The following is a 22,669-nucleotide window of genomic DNA, read 5'->3' on the forward strand; positions in this document are numbered from 1 at the left end:
CAAATGTCTTTAGATCAGAAGTCTGGTCAAGTCCTTTAAACTCCCAGATACCCCCGCACTAGAATTTGTCTTCCCTAAAATGGATCTTTTAATCTCCTTATTCCTTCTGGAGATATTGAATTTCTGCTAGTTTCTAGGTATTGAGGTCACTAACCAGACTATCTCAAGCATTTCTATGAATGTGCACTTTTACAAGTGTTATTCATTCCCATCATTTTGATTCTTAATATATTCCAGGTTTTGCAAATGTTACAATCAATAAAAAGGTTTGTAAAATAGAGCCCTTAATGAGACCTTCATTCACATTAATATCACTATTAAAAGAGTGAAAGAAAATTACTAATTTCATATGTTTAGACAATGGCTCACTCTTTATGAAACATTTTTCACGTCTATCCTCAATTCACAGCCCTGTGAAGGAAGAGCATTATTCCTATTTTACAGAGAACTAGGGCTAAGATAATTTCACTATCTGCAATCTCATAGCCAGTTCTTGACCCCAGACAAGGGTATTGGGATTAAATTAATGACCTTTCTACGTTATTGAGATTTATTAAGAAAAGAAATGTATAGTGATTACCTTAAAGTATAATTATATGCTGTCTGTCTGTTTGCTTTTTCATACCAAAGGGGAGGCACAGCAGTGGGCTGTTTCCTTTTGAGCCTTGGTGGTCTTACATTTTAGGAAGTTTCCCTCTTTTTATTGCACAACCAAGAGTCCTAGTATGTTCTGAAGAATGTATTGGTGGATTAAGATGACAGTAGAGCTTCTGCAATGAGGATGGAAGTGGGTATCTAGGGCCACTTGTAGCCCATATACCGTCTTTGTGAGAATTAGAAGAAGGGTCCCCTTCTATGGGGACCAGATGGTGCTGTGGTGAACATCGTGCAAGCTGGTTTCAGTGCTCTGCTACATTTGTACAAGGGATTATTTTAAGTGACAGACCTGTGAGCATCAGCCTGCTTATCGCTCTAACATGAGAACAGAAAGCCCACACTGCAAGATTCAGGCATCTAGATATTACCTGCAAATTCCTGCCAAGAGACAAGTGGTTTTACTTCAAATATGTGAACTCTGCAGCTTTCCTCTTCATTATAAAATCTTCATTATAAGTCCTTCTTGGGAATGGTTATAACTTCCTTGTAAGAGTATGGCTCCAGACAACGTTGTCACATCAGAAGTCTCCAAGGCCAGAATCAATACACGCTCATTTCTACACAGAAGGAGTATCTAACACAAACTTGGGAGTCTGAGTCTTCTCAGAAGAAGTTGCATCTCAGCTGACACCAAAGGATAAATAGGAGTTTTCTGGGCAAAGAAGTGTGTGGATGGATGGGGTTGGAGGAAGGTGGAAATAGGAGGAAAGAATGATCAAAAATGAGAGGACACTGTGTGTGAAGTTTGGAGGCAAGAAGTCACAGTCCCTTGGAGAAGTTGTTTGCATATGGAGCCCGTCCTTCCATTGTGCTCTCACTTCCTGGGTTTCCCCTTCTACTCCCCAGTGTCCTTGGCCTTATCCATGGATCCCAATCCCAATCTTTCTCTATAGGCACTGACTCTATCCAACTCAGCCAGGAAGCAGTACACTGTTGGAGAAACAGTGAACCTGATGTCCGTGGATGCCCAGAAACTCATGGATGTGGCCATCGTCATGCACATACTGTGGTCAAGTGTTCTGCAGATTGTCCTGTCCATCTACTTCCTGTGGAGAGAATTGGGACCCTCGGTGTTATCAGGTGTCGGGGTGATGGTGCTCCTTATCCCAGTTAATGGGATATTGGCCGCCAAGAATAAGGCTATTCAGGTAAAAAAACAGAGCCAACCGGGGGTATATGCCTTCTTTTGCTTACTCTAATTCTGGTGGGTGTTTGAGCAAGGCAGAGTTGGTGGAAGTCTTTCTGCCATCCCCAATATACTTTGCTTTCTGTATCTTCCTTTTTCATCTTCTGACCACTCCTAGGGTTTACATACTCTACTTTTATTCATGTTAAAGGGAAGAGACTGACTGGAGAGGGAAGGATGGTCCAGAGACACTGTACATTGATTTTTGGCACTGTTTTCTCCATCATAGAAGTACAAATCAACCATGTGGAGTGGTCACATGAGTGGTACAGACTTTAAGCCTAAGTCCTGGCAATCATGCTGCTACCACCAGGTGGAAAGGCTACATACACATGGTCCTTATCTCTGCCAGGAATCACAGTTTGGGTAGTTGGACTGGATGGTATATATGATTTATTCATTTATTTCGAATTTACTGAGTTACAAATACTTGTTTTAAAAATATTTATTGCACATCTTACTGTTTTGAGAACTTGGCAGTAAATTAGACAAGGCTCCTGCTGTCATGGAGTGTACATTCTACTTGAAGGTGGAGAGACAGGGCAATAAACAAAGAAGAAAATATCAGACCAAGATATGTATTCTACACAGAATTAAACAGGGTGATGTAATAACATGTGAGTGGGTAGTTATCTTCGATTAGGAGGTCAAAAAAGGCCTCTGTGAGGAGGGGACATTTAAGCTGAGCTCTGTACAACACAGGCCTGACGATGAAGGAGCAAACCTTGGGAAGGGCGGGGTAGGAACAACCTGGGAAGAGAATACAGTCAGGCAAAGGCTGTGGGGCAGTAACAAGCTTGTCATGTTCAAGGATCAGAAAAAAGGTGGGCGTGGCAGGTGCAGAGTAGGCTAAGATAAGAGTGGAGAGAGATGAATCCCATCACCAGGCACCTCACGTTTTTACTAAGTGACAAACACAAGTGCCCTCAGTGCCTAACACCTGCAGCAAACCTGGACCCTCTCCCATGGAAGTGAGTTTTGTTTTTGTTTTGCTTTTTCCTGGCAGGTCAGAAATATGAAGAATAAGGACAAACGTTTAAAGATCATGAATGAGATTCTCAGTGGAATCAAGGTGAGAAGCCAAGCGTTGGTGTCCCTCTGTGTGCAATGACAGAAACAGTGGGCTTATTGCCCTTAACAAACCCTGGTAGAGGTTGTGGCTTCCTGCTTCTGGGCCTGTTGTGTGTCACCTGACTCCTGACTCATCTGCCTACAAGTCTCCTGTTTCATCTCCTACTATCCTGCCCAGGCCCTCTTTTGAAGCTTGATCTCTATTTATTTACCCTAAATGGTTTGTGTTGTTTTGCCTTTACATTTTACTGTAACATTTTTTTAATGTCCACAAAAGAGGAGGGAATGACATAATGAACCCATAGACTTGTCACCCAGCTCCAGCAGTTATCAGAATGACCTAACTAGTTTCATCTATTTACCTTACCTACTCCCATTCCATACCTACTAGAGTATCTTAAAGGAATCTCAGATATCTTGTCATTTCCTTCATAATCTCTTGTATGTATCTGTAAAAGAAGGACCTCCTTTTTTTAAATTTACTTTTTTTTTTTTTTGCTACTGGCCAGCATGGGAATCTGAACCCTTGACCTTGCTGTTATAACACTGTGCTCTAACCAACTGAAAAGCTGGCCAGCCCAGGACTTTCTTTTGTTAACATAACCACAATACCATCATCACACCGAAAAAAAAAATTAACAGTTGTTCTTTGATATCATCAAATTTCTCCAAATACCCCATACATGTTTTTTTAAAACCTGTTGTTTAGTTTGAATAAGGATCCCCCAAATGTCCATGTATTGCATTTAGTTGATACTGCTTTTAATCTGCAGCAGTTCCTCTTCTCTCTCTCTCTCTCTCTCTCTCTCTCTCATTGTCATATTGGAGAAACCAGGTTGTCTTGTTTCCTGTATTTCTTCTAAATTAGTAGTTAGATTTAGAGTCTTTGTTAGATTTAGGTTTGATTGGGAGAGAGGGCAAGGTTACTCTCAAGTGGTGCTATGTGCTTCCAAGCAGCAGTGAATGGACTGTTTAGTGGATCCAGACATTGTTAGCCTGATTCATCCCTTATAAAGCTTTCTTCCATTTTTTGACCTAGAGCAGTGTTTTGTGACCCTGGCAGCACATTAGGGTCACCTGGGAAGTTTGTAAGACCCACTGAGGTTGGGTCCTACTCCAAACCGTTTAGATTGGACTCTTCGGGGGTTATGCTAAAATGAAGTTGGTTCAGGATAGGAAGTATAAATGCTAGTTCTTTTTCTCTGTTTACCAGCTTTCAAAATAATGCATTTTATCCTCCAATGGTGACCAATAAGCACTCTTCCTTTTTTTTTTTTTTTAACACATATGTTCTTTTTAAAAAATGTATTGTATTGAGTTGATGGATTTAAAAATTACTCTAAACTTCTTGAAAATGAAACAGAGGCCCTTTTTAACACTCTGATATTTCTCCATAGAGAGCTCTGATATGTTTTTCTGCTAATGTGGCAAAATTAAAATAAAGGTCTGGTTTTGAATCTCAGCTCTACCACTTGCTAGTTTGGTGATTTGGGGCAAGTTTCTTAGCCTCTCTCAGCCTGTTTTCTTATCATTTGAATGGAGACAGTAATTCTACAAAAGTAGAGTGACTAACTTACCTTGCTTTGCCCAGACCTCTCAGGCTTTAGCACTGAAAGGCCTATGTAGTCCCAAGCAGAGACAGTTGGTCACACTACGGTTGTTATAAGGATTAAGTGAGATAATGTATGTAAAACTCTCTGTATGTAGTTAGTTTCAACAAACACAGCTACATTTCTGTAATCACACTTTATAATCTGGTCTTCCACACCTGTCTAAAATGTGGTTGGATCAGATGGACTTGGTGCCCTTTTAGGGCAATAATGTGAGTTGTGTTTTTTTCTAACCTATTAGATCCTGAAATATTTCACCTGGGAACCTTCATTCAAAGACCAAGTTCACAATCTTCGGAAGAAAGAGCTCAAGAACCTGCTGACCTTTAGTATGATGCAGGCTATAATAGTTTTTATCTTATACTTTACTCCGATCCTGGTGAGTAGCAGAAGGGTCAGTGGGCTGGATATGTTTTGATCCTGGGTCAGCTTTCTGAAGAGGAAGGTCTATTCTTCATATACTACCTAGCATTTCTAGGGCTGACCCTGAAATGCAGGGAACTAGTCCCCCTCTTCAACTCCCCATGCTGTTCCTACTTTGTGCCCCCCAACTCAACCCTTGTATATTGTTTGGTGGTCCAGCAGTCCAGAGCAAGTTTTCAGGATTTTTGGCATGAATGTGGTATCCAGGAATGATTTGCATAAGAGAGCTTCTTGTCTTCTTGGGGGAAGGGGTGTGGATCTATGATGGAAGGAAGAGTGACAGAGGAGACAGGAGACTCAGGCTCTAGTCCTAGAAATCAATTAACTGACTTTGTGACCTTGGGCAAGATATTTCCTCCTCTCCAGGGCTCAGTTTTCTCATCTGTAATGTGAGGAGGTTGGTATAATCCCTAAGGCTGCTTCAACTCTCATATGCTGTGGTCCTGAAGCTCAGCACAAGCCTCCTAGGGATAAATTTCTCATGACCTTGCTCTCTCTAGGTGTGTGTAGTCACGTTTTCTGTTTACGTCCTGGTGGACAGCAATAATATTTTGGATGCAGAAAAGGCCTTCACTTCCATCTCCCTCTTCAATATCCTGCGCTTTCCCATGGGCATGCTTCCCATGGTGATCTCCTCCATGCTCCAGGTAGGTAGCAACTCTCACTGCTAACTGCTTATCTCTGGTTAAAAGCCTTAGAGTCCAGAATGACTGGCCTATCATATCTCATGTCTTGCTTCCACTAGTGAATTTTCATATACAGAGATCTGTTTGGTCTTTGGAGATGAGTGGTTTGATCTTAATAAAATCACGAGCTTTCTAAGTCCCCCTTTATCTAAACATAAAATGAAGATAATCATACCAATCTCATCTACCTCACAGGGAGAAAGTCTTGTGAAAGCATTTGGTGAGATGATTATTATTACCCCTGGTGCCGGGAACATTTCTAAACCATTTTCTCAGCCCAGGTTCAGTTGTATTTCTCCAACGCTCTCAAATTGCTAGTTTAGCATTAGACAAATATGGCATAAAGACAGAGGAAGACTTTTTCCATGAACCTACGTGGTGGTAAAACCGAATGCAACTTGGGAGCCTCGAGCTGTCAAAAAATGAGTTTGGAGTTCAGGAGGCCTTGGATGAGCCAGGGGGAATGTCAGATTCTCAAGACCAAGTCACTAAGGTGGGCGAAGTATCAGACCTCAGGATGCAGTGCACAGGGCAGGTGGCAGAATGATGACTGAGCCAGAATGACAGGGGTAGGGTGTGATGACCTGCATTCATCCCAGCAGGGGCTGGCTTCAGACAGATGAGGCCAAAGGAGGGACTGGTGTTTAGGAGAAGATCTCCCTGTCCTGGAGGATGTGAAGAAAGGCTGACAGGTTTGGCCAGTAAAGAGATAACATGCTCTTTTTAGATACAGTTTATTACATGGCAAACACAAGATCAGTAGAGGTATCAGCTCCCTGCATTCCTTGTCCCTCAGAATGACAGTGAACCAAAAGAGGACAGATGATAATGCAACCTGGGCAGTGTTACAGCCTGCATTTGCACCCTAAGGAGGGGACAGGCAGGAAGCCTGACACTTCATCAGAGCCTGAGTGGCAACGAGAAACTGTCTCATGACAGCCTCCCTGGAAGATAGGGAGGCAGGTGAGAAACATCCTTGTAGAAGCTCCTCCAAATCCTCCCAAGTTCTCATGTTGCAGGGGGACCACATTATTCTAACAGTTATGTCAGCTGCAATTTAAGCTTTCCCTGTCTGGTCTATGTGACATTTGTGAGGTCATCGGGATGCCATGACTAATTCCCCTACAGAGGGTACAGTAGCAGCTCTGTTAGGATAGTGGATTGATCATCAAGTCATAGAGTCAGTTTAAGAAGAACAAGGTAACGGCCCAGTTTCTAGAACCAGATAGAAGTGAGGGTTTTGTCTTGGAGGAAGGCAGGAGGAGGCAGTTTCTGGAAATAGGGCCAAAGATTAGAGAGAGATAGCAGTACATTTGAACTCCCTAAGTTTTCTTTAAGATTGAAATAGAGTATCTTAAATTCCCTCTGACCAGGGTGGGATGGCTTTCAGGGCTGAGGTATGGCTGAGTCTATGATGGGTGACAGGAGGTTCCAGCTGTGACAAAAAGTCAAAATCCCCTCCCTGCTTGTTCTTGTTATTGAATGTTTTATTCTTGAGATCCTTTATGTCCTTCTCTAGGCCAGTGTTTCCATAGACCGTCTAGAGAAGTACTTGGGAGGGGATGACCTGGACACATCTGCCATTCGACATGACTGCAATTTTGGTAAATGAATTTGAAAGTTGCTTCCCACACTTATGCTTAGTGCTGGCACCAGATTTTGATATAAAAGGACTTAGCAGCAGTAAACTGATGGAAAGGGAGACCTAGGGGATTTGCCTCGAACCTGCACTTGCATAATAAGCTTACTGTTGTTACTAAAGCTATGTTTTTGCTTAGGGTAGGTTGCTAAGCAGGGCTGGACCTGTAGTTCTGAGGATAGCGGGGTGTAGTAGTCTGTTTCTGTTCCTTGTAAGAAAATACATGAAACTCGGTAATTTATAAAGAAATAGAATTTATTTCTTACAATTTTGGAGGCTGGGAAATCCAAGGTCCAGGGGGCATATCTGGTAAGGGCCTTCTGAGTGGGACCTCTCTTCAGAGTTCGGTGATGACTAGGGTATCACGTGGGGAGATAATGGCAAAGGAAGAGAGCTGTCCTTCTCACTGCTCTCCTTGAAAAGCCATCCGAAGCACACCCATGTTAAATCATTACTTCATGAATGTGTTAATCCATTCATGAGGGCACACTCCACATAATCCAATCATCTCTCATAGGCTCCATCTTTCCAACATCATAATTAGATTTCCTATCCTCTTAACTTTACAAAGTAGTTTGAGTTTCCAATATGTGGGACGTATTTGACCTATAGTATAGGGAATCCTGCAAAGGATCCAGAAAACAGAAGTCAAGATGGAGCCAAGCTTCTGGGATTGGGAAGGTAACCTGGAGTGAAAGAATGTACCAGTTCTGAAGGTTTAAGGAACGGGGTGCAACCCCAGCCAGAGTGAGCAGTGAATCTGGTATCCAGCGTAGGGAGGATTTAGATAAGGTAGAATTTATACAAAGGGATTGGGCAACAGAGGGCCTGGGATTGTACCCAGAATATCTGTAGGTCAGGAATCTGGGCTACAAACAGGCTTCCAACTCCTGAATCAAAAAGTACTTTGTACGCAGACCACTTCTGTTTCATCCCAGGAGCTTTCACTTCCTCCTGTTAGTGTAGGAGCCAGCACCCAACAGAGGCGATCTCAGGGGCTGATGAAGGAAGCAGAGAGAGAGACATGAGAGCTGAGAAAGGACAGAAAGACATGAGAGAACATACATCTGACTAAGGGAGGGTGTTTTCCTCAACAGACAAAGCTGTGCAGTTTTCTGAGGCCTCCTTTACCTGGGAACAAGACTTGGAAGCCACAGTCCGAGAGTGAGTTGTCTTCTTTCTACCCTGCTCTTCTTTAGGATTCTCTTTGCTTGTCATGTTCTCAAAAAATTACCTGTAAGAGAACACATAGGGAAATGAGGTATGTGCATGTGTTCAGTTAGATACTAGTGCAGGCTAAACCCCCAGAAGGATGGGCTGAGAGCAAAGATCCTGAGCCTCTTTCCTCACAACTGCATTTGCCACCTGCTTTCCTACTGTGGGACTTGGAATGTCCAGCTGAGAAACTATGAAGACATTTGTGCTCCAGATATGGAAGGAGGTAACATGGAGTGGGCAGTTGGCCAAGTGATGAGTCAGGGCGGGAGGCCCTGCTCTGAACACTCCCAACCATAATGCTTCCCTGTGCAGAGAAGAAACCGGATAGAGCTTCCACTCTTCCACTTTACTGCTATAAGTGTGGAAGAAGTTCAGCTCAGTGGGCAGGTTCAGAAAGACTGAACAAGTTCCTGAAGTTCCTGATGTTCTAGGGCTGGCACACAGGGTTCCCAGGAATCTAGCTCAATGTGGGCCCCTCCTCAGCCAGACACAGTCCAACCTTCAGGGGAGGGGCCAGGGCATCTGGTTCACTAAGTGCTGCAGGTGACTCACTGAATAGCAAATTTGGCAAACCCTGATCTAGTCCAACCCCATTGGTTTAGAAACATGGGTCTTCAGTCCAGAAGAAGCGACCTTCCAAGATCACACAGCCTGGCAGTTGAAGAGTTGGGATTTGAACCAAGCCAGGTCTCCAGGCTCCCACTAGGGTCTTGTTCCACGGTACCATGTGGGTTCTAGGAGAATTTTTCCATTGGAAACCCACATTTGGCACAAACAATTTAAAGATGAGTTGGACAAGGGAAGGCTCATTCTGTAGTCTTTTAGAGATTGAAATAAAAATCACTAAAATTTCCAGTTTTGAGAGAAAATCTACTAATGCCAGAATTCATGGAAATTCAGAGAAATCGCTTGAACTCCTCTTGAATATCACCCCCCAACACCCATTTTCTTAAAAGACACTTTTCTTTTTCAGTGTGAACCTGGATGTTATGCCAGGCCAATTGGTGGCTGTGGTGGGCCCTGTGGGCTCTGGGAAATCCTCCTTGATGTCAGCCATGCTGGGAGAAATGGAAAATGTCCACGGGCACATCACCATCAAGGTGAGAGGGAATGCCACTGGAGAAGACTTCTGACCCTCAAATATGGGCCACTTAGTGCTGTTTCCTCATTTGGGAGAATGCACTGAGTCCTCGTAGGTGGGGCCTTGATGACATCTGGTAGATTTGTGAACTGCAGATTCTCTGACCCATCCCAGGCTTATATAGTTAGACTCTGGGGAAAGGGTCTAAGAATCTATATATTTAATGAGGTATTCAGGCAATTCTCATATGCATACTAAAGTGTGGAAACTGTTGACTAGAGACGTCTTCATTCAAAGTATAGTCTTTTCTGCTATGTCTATGCATGTGTTTCTGAAAAACTCACATTCTGCAAAATTTTACCTAAGGGAAAATAGTTGTAACAGATCGCTAAAAATTTATATAACTTTGTAAGCAAAGGACCAACAAAAATAAGACCAACAGTAACAACAACAAAAACAATAAGACCAGTATCACTGTAAAATCAACAGCACATCTGCACCCAATACCATGATTAGTCTTTGATCTCTCACCTCCTCCTTTGAGAGTTATTTCATAGCATTGGCTTCCAATACAAAAACCTGACGTAGAGTGTCGACTTCTTTTGTCAATTACGATTTTTTTTAACATAGAGGAAACTGTTGTCATGCCATCTTTATCAGCACTGTAAACTTCCCCAGAGAGCTAAATTTATGTGAAATTAGAGATATTTTGAATCTTAAACTAGCCACTATTTCCACCAAACAGGCAGGTGTGTAGCTCTTCAGCTTTTTTCTTAAGATCTTCATATATTGCTAAGGATTTCTTTTTAATTATGAGAAAGCTAGCACATGATCGCTTTATATTGACCTGCTTGTTAAGAACCATCTCTTCTTTCACACTATACTGACATCACTCCCTGATTTACCAGTAACTAATCAGCTAATTTGCATTTTTTAAAGCATGTATTATAGCAGAGCAGACCACAGATTTAACTGTCTCCTAACTCCTTTGGGGAAGCTCTTTCTTGCTAGGTCATAACTGAATTCTTCCTTAAAGATGGGCATTTGCCAGTCTCTGCCACTCTTTGGACATGACCTGCTTCATGTCCCACCCTGGCATCCTAATCCTAACCTCTTAGTTCTTGCTTCTGAGGGCACCATCTGTACCATTCCCCTGTCAGTGTTAGTGCTGTCTTGATTCTGGTAAACTCATTGGGTTTGCCTAAAACCCTGTTCTAGAATCAACATGTGCATTCATCTTCTGATTTTGAGGATCATGCCTAGAAAATGAACGTACAAAGAAGGGGACTTTAAGTGGTGAATAAGACATTGAATCTTTCTCCCTGGTCAGTGCAGTAAATAATGTATTGTAAATATCAGATGCTCAGTCAACCTGATACACAACCGACACACAGTTTTTCAAATCTAAGCTTCATTTGCTCCTTCGCCCTCCCGCCACCCCATTCTTCAACACTGCATTTATAGAGGTACAACTGTCATGTGGTCTGACCCTTTTCCCTCTAGGGCACTACTGCCTATGTTCCACAGCAGTCCTGGATTCAGAATGGCACCGTAAAAGACAACATCCTTTTTGGATCAGAATTGAATGAAAAGAGGTACCAGCAAATTCTGGAGGCCTGTGCCCTCCTCCCAGACTTGGAAATGTTGCCTGGAAGAGACCTAGCTGAGATTGGAGAAAAGGTACTTAGGACAAGGGACCCCGAAGGGTTAAAAAATAAAGAAAAAAGTGAGGATGATGGTGAAGAAGCACATGGTTGACAAACTTTGGTAGTCATGTTTGAAACAAACACCATTTGTGCAAATAACTTAGAATTGTTAAACTTCATTCCTGGAAGCAAATATAGAAATTACGTAATCTAGATCAAAGATGATGAGGCAAAGGAGAACAGAGAGGCTAAGTTAACAGTGACCAAGTTTGACCTCACAGGTGGTGGGAGAGAAGTGGGACCAGAGCATTGGTGTCCTGGTTCTGTTTCTGTAGATAGTGAGGCGGGGGGGCAGGGAGGGGGAGGTAATACTAATCTACTTTGAATACTTATAAATTTATTATGAATTATTTTCTCATTGTTAAATACCTTTTTAAAAAGTAGATTTATAATCATTATATTGTGTTTATGATATAAAGATAGCATAATTTGCCTAAAAGTCTCTGATTACTGTATACTTAGGATGTTTTTATTCTCCCTCACCATCGTTACAAATTAACCGAGCAATCTTTTGGGGACCAGGATTTTGAGAAGTCAGAAGACTAGTGTAGATATAGCTCTACAGTGAATTTGTCCATTAATTCAATATATATTTATTGAGCACCTACTATGTGCCAGACACTGTTTTAAGTGCTGGTGTTACTTCCATGAACAAAATAGAGAAAATCTCTGCCCCCATATGGCTCTACATTTTCATGGAGCAAGAAGCAACAAAAATATTAAATACAAAAATTATGATATAGAAAATGATAAATTGGGTGTACCTTTAATTATTGGGCTTAAACTTATTTACGAATCAAAGTTATTTATTTATTTGAAGGAACTTGTAAGATTTTTAAGCCCTGATAACTTATTGAGCCCAATTTCTTCCTTTTATCCCTCCTTATTCGACTCTGTGAAGGTAGGACTAGGAAGGAGTGCTTCATAGAAATTATTTTCTTCTTCAGGGTATAAATCTCAGTGGGGGTCAGAAGCAGAGGATCAGCCTGGCCAGAGCTGTCTATCAAAATTCAGACATCTATATTCTAGATGACCCCTTGTCTGCAGTGGATGCTCATGTGGGAAAACACATTTTCAATAAGGTCTTGGGCCCAAACGGCCTGTTGAGAGGCAAGGTAAGAAATCATTTGAAGTGATGAAAATATAAGGGGGGCGGGAGGGGGACCCCACACATCTCCTGGGACAGCTGTTATCCTAAAGCAGATTGTGTTTATCTGTCCCCTGGGCTCCTGAGGAGGTATATGTCAGACTGATGTCGTTGAGATTCCCACATGAAGGCTCCAATTGTGAGGTCATGACTTATGCTGCAACTGGATAATTTGACACTTGTTCTGTGGCTCTGACATTGAACCTGTTAGGATGATTCATTATGATAAAAAGTACTTTTGGTTGTAATAAATATATTTGATCTTTGTCCCCAGTTCCTGGCGCAGAGCTCCTAAAACCCTTGGAATTTCCTGAGTGATAGGAGTGTCTTTTGTTATCCATAATGAGCCCCTTTTGATCACACTTAAATTTATGCTAATGAGATGACTTAGGGTAGGGCCCCAAGATAGCCTCAGTATGGAGCTGATCACCAGAAAGATCAAGTGACAGAGGGTTGGAACTTTCAGCCCTACTTGCTGACCTCCAGGTAGAGAAGTGGGGGGCGGGGGGGCTGGAGATTGGGTTATAAAAACTCTTGAATGAGTTTAGAGACTTCCAGATTAGTGAACACATCACAGTGCTGGGAGGGTGGTGTGGACGGAGAGGGCACCAAGTTTCCACCTCCTATCTCCACCCTATAGTTTGCCCTGTGCATTTCTTCCTTTTGGCTTTTCCTGAGTTGTATCCTCTATAATAAACTGATAAGCATAACTAAAATGTTTTCCTGCAGTCTGTGATCCATTCTAGCAAATTACAGAACCTGAAGATGGAAGCCCCTATTTATAGCCAGTTGGTCAGACATATGGTGACCTTGCTACTGGTATCTGAATAGGAGGCAGTCTTGTAGGTCTGAGCCCTAACACTGTGGAGTTTGTGCTAAATCCAGGTAGTTAGTGTAAGAATTGAATTGAATTGTTGAACACTAATCTGGTGTCAGAGAGTTATTTGGTGTCAGAAAACAGCCCAGAGGACCCAACCTTGCTGGTGGGATACAGGTTATCCTGCAGGTATTAGAGCTCTAAGAAGGTACTTTCCCTGGAAGCCTTGCAGGGTATGAGAAAGCTATGCCTGCACTCAACCTGAGCATACAAATGACACCTAACACGTACTGAGTATTCAGTCTCCTGGGCCTGTGCTAAGGATGTTAACTGCATGGTCTCATTTAATTCTTACAATGCCCCTGTCAGATAGTACAAGTAAAGTGGCCAGAGCAAGATACTAGAGCTGGTCATGGGTGGAGACTAGGCTTTTCTTATCATGCGCAAGTTGACACCTTTGTCCTGACACAGTGAGCTGAATTGGAAAAGGAGATGAGAGAGCCTCCTGTCAATAACAGCGTTTCCTTTAGCAGTGGACAATTAAACTCCAGGTTTATTTGGCCTGTTCCCTTCAAGATTTCTTGAATGGTGCTCATTAGACGGAGGTGGAGTTGTTGAGACCTGGGCTGCTATTGCACTGAGGCCCTTTGCTTCTGTTTTGCATCAATAGGACAGTAGGAACTCACTCCCCACCCTATTCCTGGTCCTGTCTTCCATCCTTAAGGCCTTCTTGGTTTCATTCAGTCATAAGTAAATACCCATCCTGTGCCAACTTTGTTACAAAGGCTAGGCATGCATAGACGGAAAGCTGTGGTCCTCTCTCTCAAGTAACTTAAAATCTAACGGGAAGACACAGAAAAGTAAATAATAATATTATAATGCAAGAGTTGTTTTGATGGTAATCAGTACAAACTATAGTGCAAACACTGGAGAAATATGCAAGTCTTCCCTGGAGACTCAGGAAAAGCACCACAGAGCTGGCTTTGAGATGAGACTTAAGGGATGAGCTTCTCCTCGATGTTACAGATGAGAGGGACCTAATCTCTGTGGGCTGTGAAGTAGAGAGCAGAGGCAGTGGGCTTAGGTTTTCTCTTCCACAGCCCATCTCAACGCCATTCCCTCTAACTAAGCCTCATTACTGACACATAAGTGTTTGTCTTTCTTTGAGTGGAGTTATTATCTCAGTAGTCGATAGACAGGAGTGTAAGGGATGCCAAGTCTTCAACACCAGGGAAGGCCTGGACTAAAAATAAAGTTTTCTGCCGTCCAGTGTCTCTAACATGCTGAAAAATCTGAGTGGTTCTTGTTAGTTCAGTTGGTTACCTGGTAAGTGAAAGGGGCAGTTAGTCAGCTATTTAGTTAGTTTTGGATGCATCAATTATACTGATACTCATTGACATGAGGTTCCTAAGCACAACCTTTGACTACGTGGGAACGTGCAGGAGAACGTGTGTAGGGCAAACCTCGTTGTTACTACAGAAAAATAACTGAGCAGATCTATGATGACAGGAGTCTCATTTCACACATAGGGTCAAGTCTTATGATGAAGTGAAGGAAAGAGGAAGTAAAATAGGCTGAGTGGTCAGGGCTAAATTTTGAAGCAAAGCCCCAGAGTGAATGGACGTGATTTCCCCTTTCAGAGTCAGCCAGAGAAGATGGTGGACATAAGGTAGTCAACACAACTGAATGTTATCTTTGCAGACTCGACTCTTGGTTACACATAGCATTCACTTTCTTCCCCAAGTGGATGAGATTGTGGTTCTGGGGAACGGCACCATCTTGGAGAAAGGATCCTACAGCACTCTGATGGCCAAGAAAGGAGTGTTTGCCAAGAACCTGAAAACTTTCATAAAACGTGCGGGTCCTGAAGGGGAGGCCACAGGTATGTAAGGAAGATGGAAACAGGGTAGAACTTCGGGCAGGGGTGGGAATGGTAAACTAGTATCTACGTCCTGAACTGTTCAGTGTCCAATGAACTAGATCTGGAAGTGAATTACCCAGAGATTCAAACTCTGCTCTTTCTGTGTTCTGTGTCTCTGTAAGGAACACAGAAATTGAACCTCTGTGCTATGGCCAAACCTGTGGCTCACCCTTGTCACCTGTTCTCTAGCATACAATCATGGGACACTCTTGAGAAGCGTATGACTGAATGTATGGATGAGTACCCCTTGTGGAAGGAACACCAATGACACAAGAGGCCCTCTTTTGGTCATGCCATGCTACTATTGATTCAAGTCACACACATCCCACCCCAAGTACACCAAATCCATTAAAACCAGTCACTGGATGGCTTCATAGCCTGGCACTAAGTGTGTGCTGCTAAATTCTTGGTAAGATCTAACAAAGGGATCTTGATTAATACACCAAAATCCACAGGCTGTTTGAACCATCAAAAATTATGTCACTTGCCAGTTTCATAGTATACCATAGGAGTAGCCTCCAATATCACCAACACTGGGTTCATGGATTAGCTCCAGTCAGCAATGGAGCCCTGTTTACAGTGACCCTTCCCAAGCACCTGCCAGCAATAGTTCTGTGCATAGTTCTGGTTATGAGCTTCAGGTAGTGATCACCAGCAAGAGGTCAGGACTGAGAAAGCAAGATCTACAGGGTGCAGGGGCATTCCAGAGATCAATCAGATGAGGCAGTAGCTACAGAGCTTACAAGTGGGAGCATATTGTGACTGCCAAGTCAGGACAAGTGATGGTTTAAAACCACCCTAGAGAGCAAAATTGTCAGGGGGTGGGGGGAAGGTCTAAACCAGGACATCTGTAAACATTAGAAGAACAGGGCAGGAACAAAGAAAGAGGATGGTGTGGGTGACAGGGATCAGAAGACAGGCTAGGAGAGTGGGGAAGGGATATCAGGAACCAGCAAATGGAAGAAGTTGGAGCTTTTCGTCAGCCTTTATGTGCTCCAGGCACTGGCCTGGATAAAACTAAAAGCACCTGCCTGGAGTGGGAAATGAAGGTCCCAAGCAAAGGGCAGTGTCTAATGGTGGAATTCCATAGGTTATTGCTGTCAAATACATCACCACCACCTGGGCAGTTTCCTTATGCTAATTATACACACTTTTTTCTTTATGCTAAGTACAAACAATTTTTTATAAACAAATTTTCTGATTTTCCTGAATCTGAGATTATGGTTTCTGGTATGTATGTCCATGGGTGATTGACCTGCCTTGAAGAATCCTATCTTTTATGTATAAAGGACAGTTTGCACAATAGCTCCATAAGCCCTTGTTCGGGTGAACGTTGAGAGGCTATTTCTGAGCAGTTATGTAAGCCCCAGAGCCTAGCATGCTGTTGTGTTGGCTATGGACTTAGGACTTGGTGGAATGAAGAGTAGAGCAGGAGGGCAAGATGAGCTGCATTGATATTGGCTGTGTGTATTAGTTTCCTAATTAGCTGCTGTGACATAGTACCACAAACTGGATGCCTTAAACAACAGAAATTTGTCTCACACTTCTGCAGGCTAGAAGGGCAAGATCAAGGTGTCAGCAGGATTAGTTCCTTCTTAAGATGCTAGGGAAGGATCTGTTTGAGGCCTCTCTCCTAGTTTCTGGTCATTTGCTGGCTATCTTTGTTTTTGATGTTTGTTGCTGTTGTTTCTTCTGCTTATTTGTTTAGTTTCCTGAACTAATTCTGTTGAGTCTGTATTCCTTATCACTTGTGGTCACTGAAGTCTCTGGTTGGTTTGAGTAGTGGTTAACTAATGATTAGACAGAGATCCTTAAATGGCTGAAACCAAGAAGTCTCTCAGCCTTTGCTGAAAGGCTCTGTGTGTGTTGAGATATGTCTTCAACATTCCAGCAATTTACTTCTCTGCTCAGCCATCACTTCCTGCTTGGACAGGGCCACAGGGTTAGCCAGTAGTGAGTGATTAAGACCTTCTACAGTCTTTCCAGGGAATTTACACAGCCCTACACATGTGTGTGGAATTTTAGACGACAGGAATATATCAGAGCCTCCTATGGACATCTTATTCCCCAGCTTTCCCTTTTAAGTTTTTGTTCAGCTTCTTATTTGCTCCAAGTGTTATCACCACCTCCGGATGCTGTGATGTTAAAGAATTGCTGCTGATGGTTCAAGCTAGCTCCAAGTTAGGTCAAATAAAGACATGCCCTGTGAATGAGGGTTTTTAGGGAATTCCATACAAGTGAGATAATGACAGTTCTCCAGGAATGGGACTTTTGGGGGAGTTCTGAACCCACTCTGCCCCTTTCAGTGGTTGCTAGGCTGCTGTTTTCATGGCTACCATGATTGCACAGCTGTTGGTTTTCTAGGTACAGCAGTCAAGGAGAGTGGAATAGAAATAGGATAAGTTAAACCACCACAAAACTTGCTGTTCTTACCTAGATTTGGCAATTTTTAAAAAACAATAATTGCTTCTTCAACTGTTACAAGCCTTTTGTTAATTTCGGAGTTATAAAAAAGTTGATTAAGACAATTTTTGGCTCTCACTGCTTTTATGGAGGAGAGGATTTCTGGAGGTCCTTATTCTACCATTCCCTCTGAATCCCACTCAATGTTTTACATTTTGTTTTATTTTCAGGGTATTTTTTAAAACTCTCTAAATTAATACAAGTTTGTTAAATAATCTAAACTTAAAGATGAGCATTTTCAATTTACAATCACCTCTTTAGTCGATTCTCGGAATAGTGACTCTTCTGTTTTTCTACTACAATCCTTAAAAACAAATCCTTTGCTTTTCTTCCAAATACTACTTTCTTGCTGCAAAGGAACTTAGAAATTTCTGAAAACTTTCTTCTCATTTTTGACAATTTTCTCTACCAGTGGAATATTCACCCATCTCTCCTTCATTCTGGTATTTCTCAATAAGAAGATGGACTAATAACTAGTGTTTGTGGAGCAAAATATTCCAGCCCGTGTACAACTAGGATCCCTTGCTGAACCCAGCAAGATCAGAGAAGGATTCTCTCCCATTGTCCATAGAGCTGTGCACTCTCCTTGTCCATAGAGCTGTGAACTCTCCTTGTCCATAGAGCTGTGAACTCTCCTTGTCCATGGGGCTGTGAGAGCTCCATGCAGTTTTCCTCTAACCTGTAATGTGTATCTCCAGTCTATGATGGCAGCGAGGAAGAAGATGAAGACTATGGGCTGGCACCCAGTGTGGAGGAAATCCCTGAGGATGCAGTCTGCTTGGTCATGAAAAGGGAGAACAGCCTTCGTGGAACACTTAACCGCAGGTTGGTCACCTGTTCAGCTGGCAGCCCTCATCACTTCCGCATTTCCACTTGATCTTTCTCCTTTCCCTTTGGGTTTTTCCTGAGAGAGTGGACACCATGGACACTGCCAGCTCTTCCTTTGCTTTCTTGTATGGGTGAGGGAAGGGTTGGGGTTGTATCAGTTTCCCATGGTCATCTGCTTTGAAAGGCACTTTGATGCCCGCTGAGTGATTGTGACATCAGCTTGTAAGAAGATCCTCGGAAGCTTCTACATGCTCAGGGAAACTTCCCTCTCTCAATCTCTCAGTTCTAGGTCCAAAGGCAGGCATCCAAAGTCTCTGAAAAACTCCGTGAAAATTCGGAATGTGAATACCCTGAAGGTGGAGGAAGAACCAGTGAAAGGACAAAAACTAATTGAGAAGGAATTCATGGAAACCGGAAAGGTGAACACCACACATAAAAGTACCATTTGAAGTGATATGAGGCTTGGAATCTAAAAAATTTAGATGAAACTTGAATACATGTCTGCAGGAGCAATATGTCCTATGTCCATTGCACATCTTCAAATTCATTATTAAAATGTTAGTAATGGCTGTGGGCTTTCTATCAAATTGTATTTCAGGAAGAATGACATGTGTCCTATGAATATCCTCATCCCACACTCATGAGTGTTTGATTCCATCTTGATGTGTGGAGAACAATTAATTGTTTTGAGATGCAATTCTGGGAACCAGGGAACACTAATATCACACCCAGAGGACACAATTCAAATTAATAAAACTTAAAGCCACAGACTTCAAGAACTGCAGTGTAACTCCATCTGCTCCATTCCATTTTTAAATCTTCCCCTTTGCCTCTGGAAGATCATAATAATAACCCAATGGCTATGGACCCTGCATTGTTTTTCAGCATTGATCTATTATCATGACACAGTCCAGAAACTGTGACCAGAGACTACCAAATTTTGCTATCTGCTACCCACTTTTCAAGGGACTCCAGTCCTTGTGATTGGTGTTTTAGGTATTTCTCATCAAAAGCCATTAGGGAGTTCTAATATTGAGTTGGGGGTTTTGCAGGTGAAGTTCTCCGTCTACCTGAGATATCTACGAGCAATAGGATGGTATTCAGTATCCTTCATCATCTTTGCCTTCATGATGAATTCTGTGTCTTTAATTGGATCCAATCTCTGGCTCAGTGCTTGGACCAGTGACTCTAAAATCTTCAACAGCACTGACTATCCAGCCTCTCAGAGGAATATGAGACTTGGTGTCTATGGAGCTCTGGGGTTAGCACAAGGTATGTCGGATGGCTACGACAGCCATCTCTACAGAATCTGTCTGGAATTTGTACTTTTCCTGGACTCAGGAAAACCTTTGCCATTATGTCCTGGGCACAAGCCTTCAGGGTCTCTGTGCATGGTAATGACAAAACTGGTTCCACTTCCAGGTATATGTGTGCTTGTCGCAAATCTCTGGAGTGCCTACAGTTTCACCCGTGCATCAAACATCTTGCACAAGCAACTACTGAACAATATCCTTCGAGCACCCATGAGCTTTTTTGACACAACACCCATAGGGCGAATTGTGAACAGGTTTGCTGGCGTAAGTACCTCAGGGGTTATAAGGTGGTGGCTTGTACACTGAGGATCTTTCTCTTTCTCACAGGGAGGAGTCTCATGTCCCCCCAGACAACACTGTGCACTTCTAGTCCTTTTGTTCCTTGGCATGCAGATGTTTCTTGAGTATGTCCTGTGAGGTCCCAAGGATCTGGGGATACAGTAGGGATGGTGGCTGTTCCAATAGCTCACTGTCTAGTGAAGGAGACCGCCAAGGAAATGAATGATTATGGTGGAATATGATAAAACCAATAAAAACAGTATTACAGAAGTGTTCTGGGAGCACAAGGGAATAACAGAAAAAAGAGGTTCTAGTAGCTCAACCTGGGTGACTGAGGGTGGGAATGTCAGAAAAGGTGAGACTTGAGTTAAATCTTACAAGTAAGCTCAGGAAATGGTGAAGGTTCTGGTTGAGGGTGGGGAGCAGAGAGGAGACAGTAGCAGCAGGCTTATTCTACAGATGGAAAAACATAAGTAAAAGCACTGTCACTACCACTGACAGTAAATAAAAGGGATAGTAGGTTAATCGTTTGGTTGGTCTCTGCCTCCATTCTGGAAACTTCCATCTTTGATGTTTTAAGCATCAGTGAGTTAGGTCTGGATTATGGAATAGAGCCATCTGTGATTTTAAAAAGATTATCAGACATTGTTTCCACTACTGCAGATCCTGGAACCCTTGGCATTTATTCACTCATTCCACAGCATTCATTGAGCACCTTCTATGAGCCAAGTACTGTACGAGGTGCTGGGGCACTTGATAAATGTTAAGATCATAGATGGCTTGCTTCAATGCCAGACCCAAGTCATCATTTTTAATGCATCTGAGATGGAAGTTTCAGGAAAGAGGCAAAGGCCAGGCAACTCTGAATGATATTCATCAGTACAGATTTTAGTCCTCTGCTTGTGGAAGAAAAAGCACATTTAAAGAACTGAGCAGCTCTTGAACCTTATCTGTGTGGTCTTGGGGCTGACACAAAATGAGTAGCTCACAGCCCACAGCCAGGTTCTGGGCACCAGTAACAGCTTCAAAAGTGGTAAACTGGTTTTGTCACCTTCCTCTGGGGCAGAAATGATGGGCATGAAGGAACTGGAGACAACTTTAATGGGCTGTCTTTTCTTTAATAGACCTTAAAAGAGCACACAATTTTGGATGGGGAAACTTCTCACAGGAATTTTGCAATGACTAAATATTTTTTCCCCATATTATAATGTGTATAATTAATCTTCTGGAAAAGAGAATACAGAGGTCTTCCTGTGAGTTACTTAGGCAACAGTCATACTTTGCTGACTGCTCTTACATGAAAAAGGAAACTGTTATTAATTATATAGTAAGTTTTGTGTGGGAGGTGGCTCAGGCCTGTTTAGGGGAGTTTGATTTGGGGTCCTCTGGAATCAATGGCTGAGTCATTAAAAGGAGATGGAGTAGAGGAACGAAAGCCAGATAATTTGTGCCAGATAAGGGTTAAAAGTAATCTGCTTAGAACTGAGAGCTCTGAGGATCTCTTTTTTCTGCCAACCTTGGACATGATTATCTGCATTCTGATGTGACTTTGGGAAAGGTAGATTAGACTCAGGAGTCATCCATGATTCATAGCTCGTTTGGAAGATTTTTATCCCTGACATCGTTTGCAAAACTTCAGAGATAATTTGGACTCACTTTAGAACTCACATAATCCTCTAAGAAATCTAGGTAAGGGCAACCCAAAATATAACCCAGACATTATGAGTGTGTTCCAAACCATCCATCATTCATTAATTTTCTCATTTGTTTATTCTTTCCATGTGGCACAAAGGCAATACATCGGTAAGACCCATCCATCACCTCTGGGTTCCTTGGTTAGAACACTGGCCAGGCAGGGCTCACATTCAATCCCACCTCCCACCCCCTTGAAGCTCTATGCTTGACAGAGGAAACAATTCCCAGGTATAGGATGGTCCTTCAGTTGGGGTGGGCAACAGGACCTATTGACTGGAGTCTCCAAACAAATGCTTATTGAATGCCTGTTATGTGTCAGGCTCTGTTTTATGTACTCAAAGGAATTAGGACCCGTGTGAAGTTAGAATAACTGAACTGGCTTGGATACGGGAGAAGAATTTACCTGTAAGGCTCTACTAGCCTACAATGATTATGAATGGTTTAATAAATTTGACATATAGTAAATTCACTGAGAAGAATGAAAACTAAATCTATTGAAAAGGTAAAGGATGACTGCCATATACGTGTGGAGGAATTTTGAAAAAAATGAAGAAATTACTGAAATCAAATTGCTTACTGAGGTGAGCAGTACAGTCTATTGCAAACGAATATCATGAAATGATTAGATGAAGGACTACAGAGAATCTAACAGATTCCCTGCTGGAACCAGGAAGATGTAAAGTCTTAGAAATTCTTCATTGCACCATCTCTCCTAATTGTATTCCTAGGATATTTCCACGGTGGATGACTCCCTCCCTATGTCCTTGCGCAGCTGGACTATGTCTTTCCTGGGGATAATCAGCACCCTTGTCATGATCTGCATGGTCACCCCTGTCTTCACCATAGTCATCATTCCTCTTGGCATTATTTATGTGGCTGTTCAGGTAGGTTTGGAAATGGCCCAGTGTTCCTTCCTCTCTACTTATAAA

General features: G+C 42.5%; 1 protein-coding gene across 1 annotated transcript in view; it reads left to right on the forward strand.

Annotated features, from left to right (window-relative positions):
- LOC134382026 (ATP-binding cassette sub-family C member 2-like) overlaps positions 1–22,669 on the forward strand; it is an 89,666-nt gene that overhangs the window by 40,952 nt on the left and 26,045 nt on the right. Inside the window, exons 10-24 of the mRNA XM_063102109.1 lie at positions 1,551–1,805; positions 2,850–2,915; positions 4,766–4,903; positions 5,448–5,594; positions 7,153–7,237; positions 8,370–8,436; positions 9,464–9,590; positions 11,075–11,251; positions 12,225–12,392; positions 14,943–15,123; positions 18,324–18,450; positions 18,737–18,872; positions 19,506–19,725; positions 19,876–20,030; positions 22,469–22,624. Coding sequence (XP_062958179.1) covers positions 1,551–1,805; positions 2,850–2,915; positions 4,766–4,903; positions 5,448–5,594; positions 7,153–7,237; positions 8,370–8,436; positions 9,464–9,590; positions 11,075–11,251; positions 12,225–12,392; positions 14,943–15,123; positions 18,324–18,450; positions 18,737–18,872; positions 19,506–19,725; positions 19,876–20,030; positions 22,469–22,624 — 2,205 coding nt within the window. The remainder of the gene's footprint in view (positions 1–1,550; positions 1,806–2,849; positions 2,916–4,765; positions 4,904–5,447; positions 5,595–7,152; positions 7,238–8,369; positions 8,437–9,463; positions 9,591–11,074; positions 11,252–12,224; positions 12,393–14,942; positions 15,124–18,323; positions 18,451–18,736; positions 18,873–19,505; positions 19,726–19,875; positions 20,031–22,468; positions 22,625–22,669) is intronic.

The sequence above is a fragment of the Cynocephalus volans genome, chromosome 7, assembly GCF_027409185.1.
Source record: "Cynocephalus volans isolate mCynVol1 chromosome 7, mCynVol1.pri, whole genome shotgun sequence".
In the NCBI taxonomy this organism is placed as follows: Eukaryota; Metazoa; Chordata; class Mammalia; order Dermoptera; family Cynocephalidae; genus Cynocephalus; species Cynocephalus volans.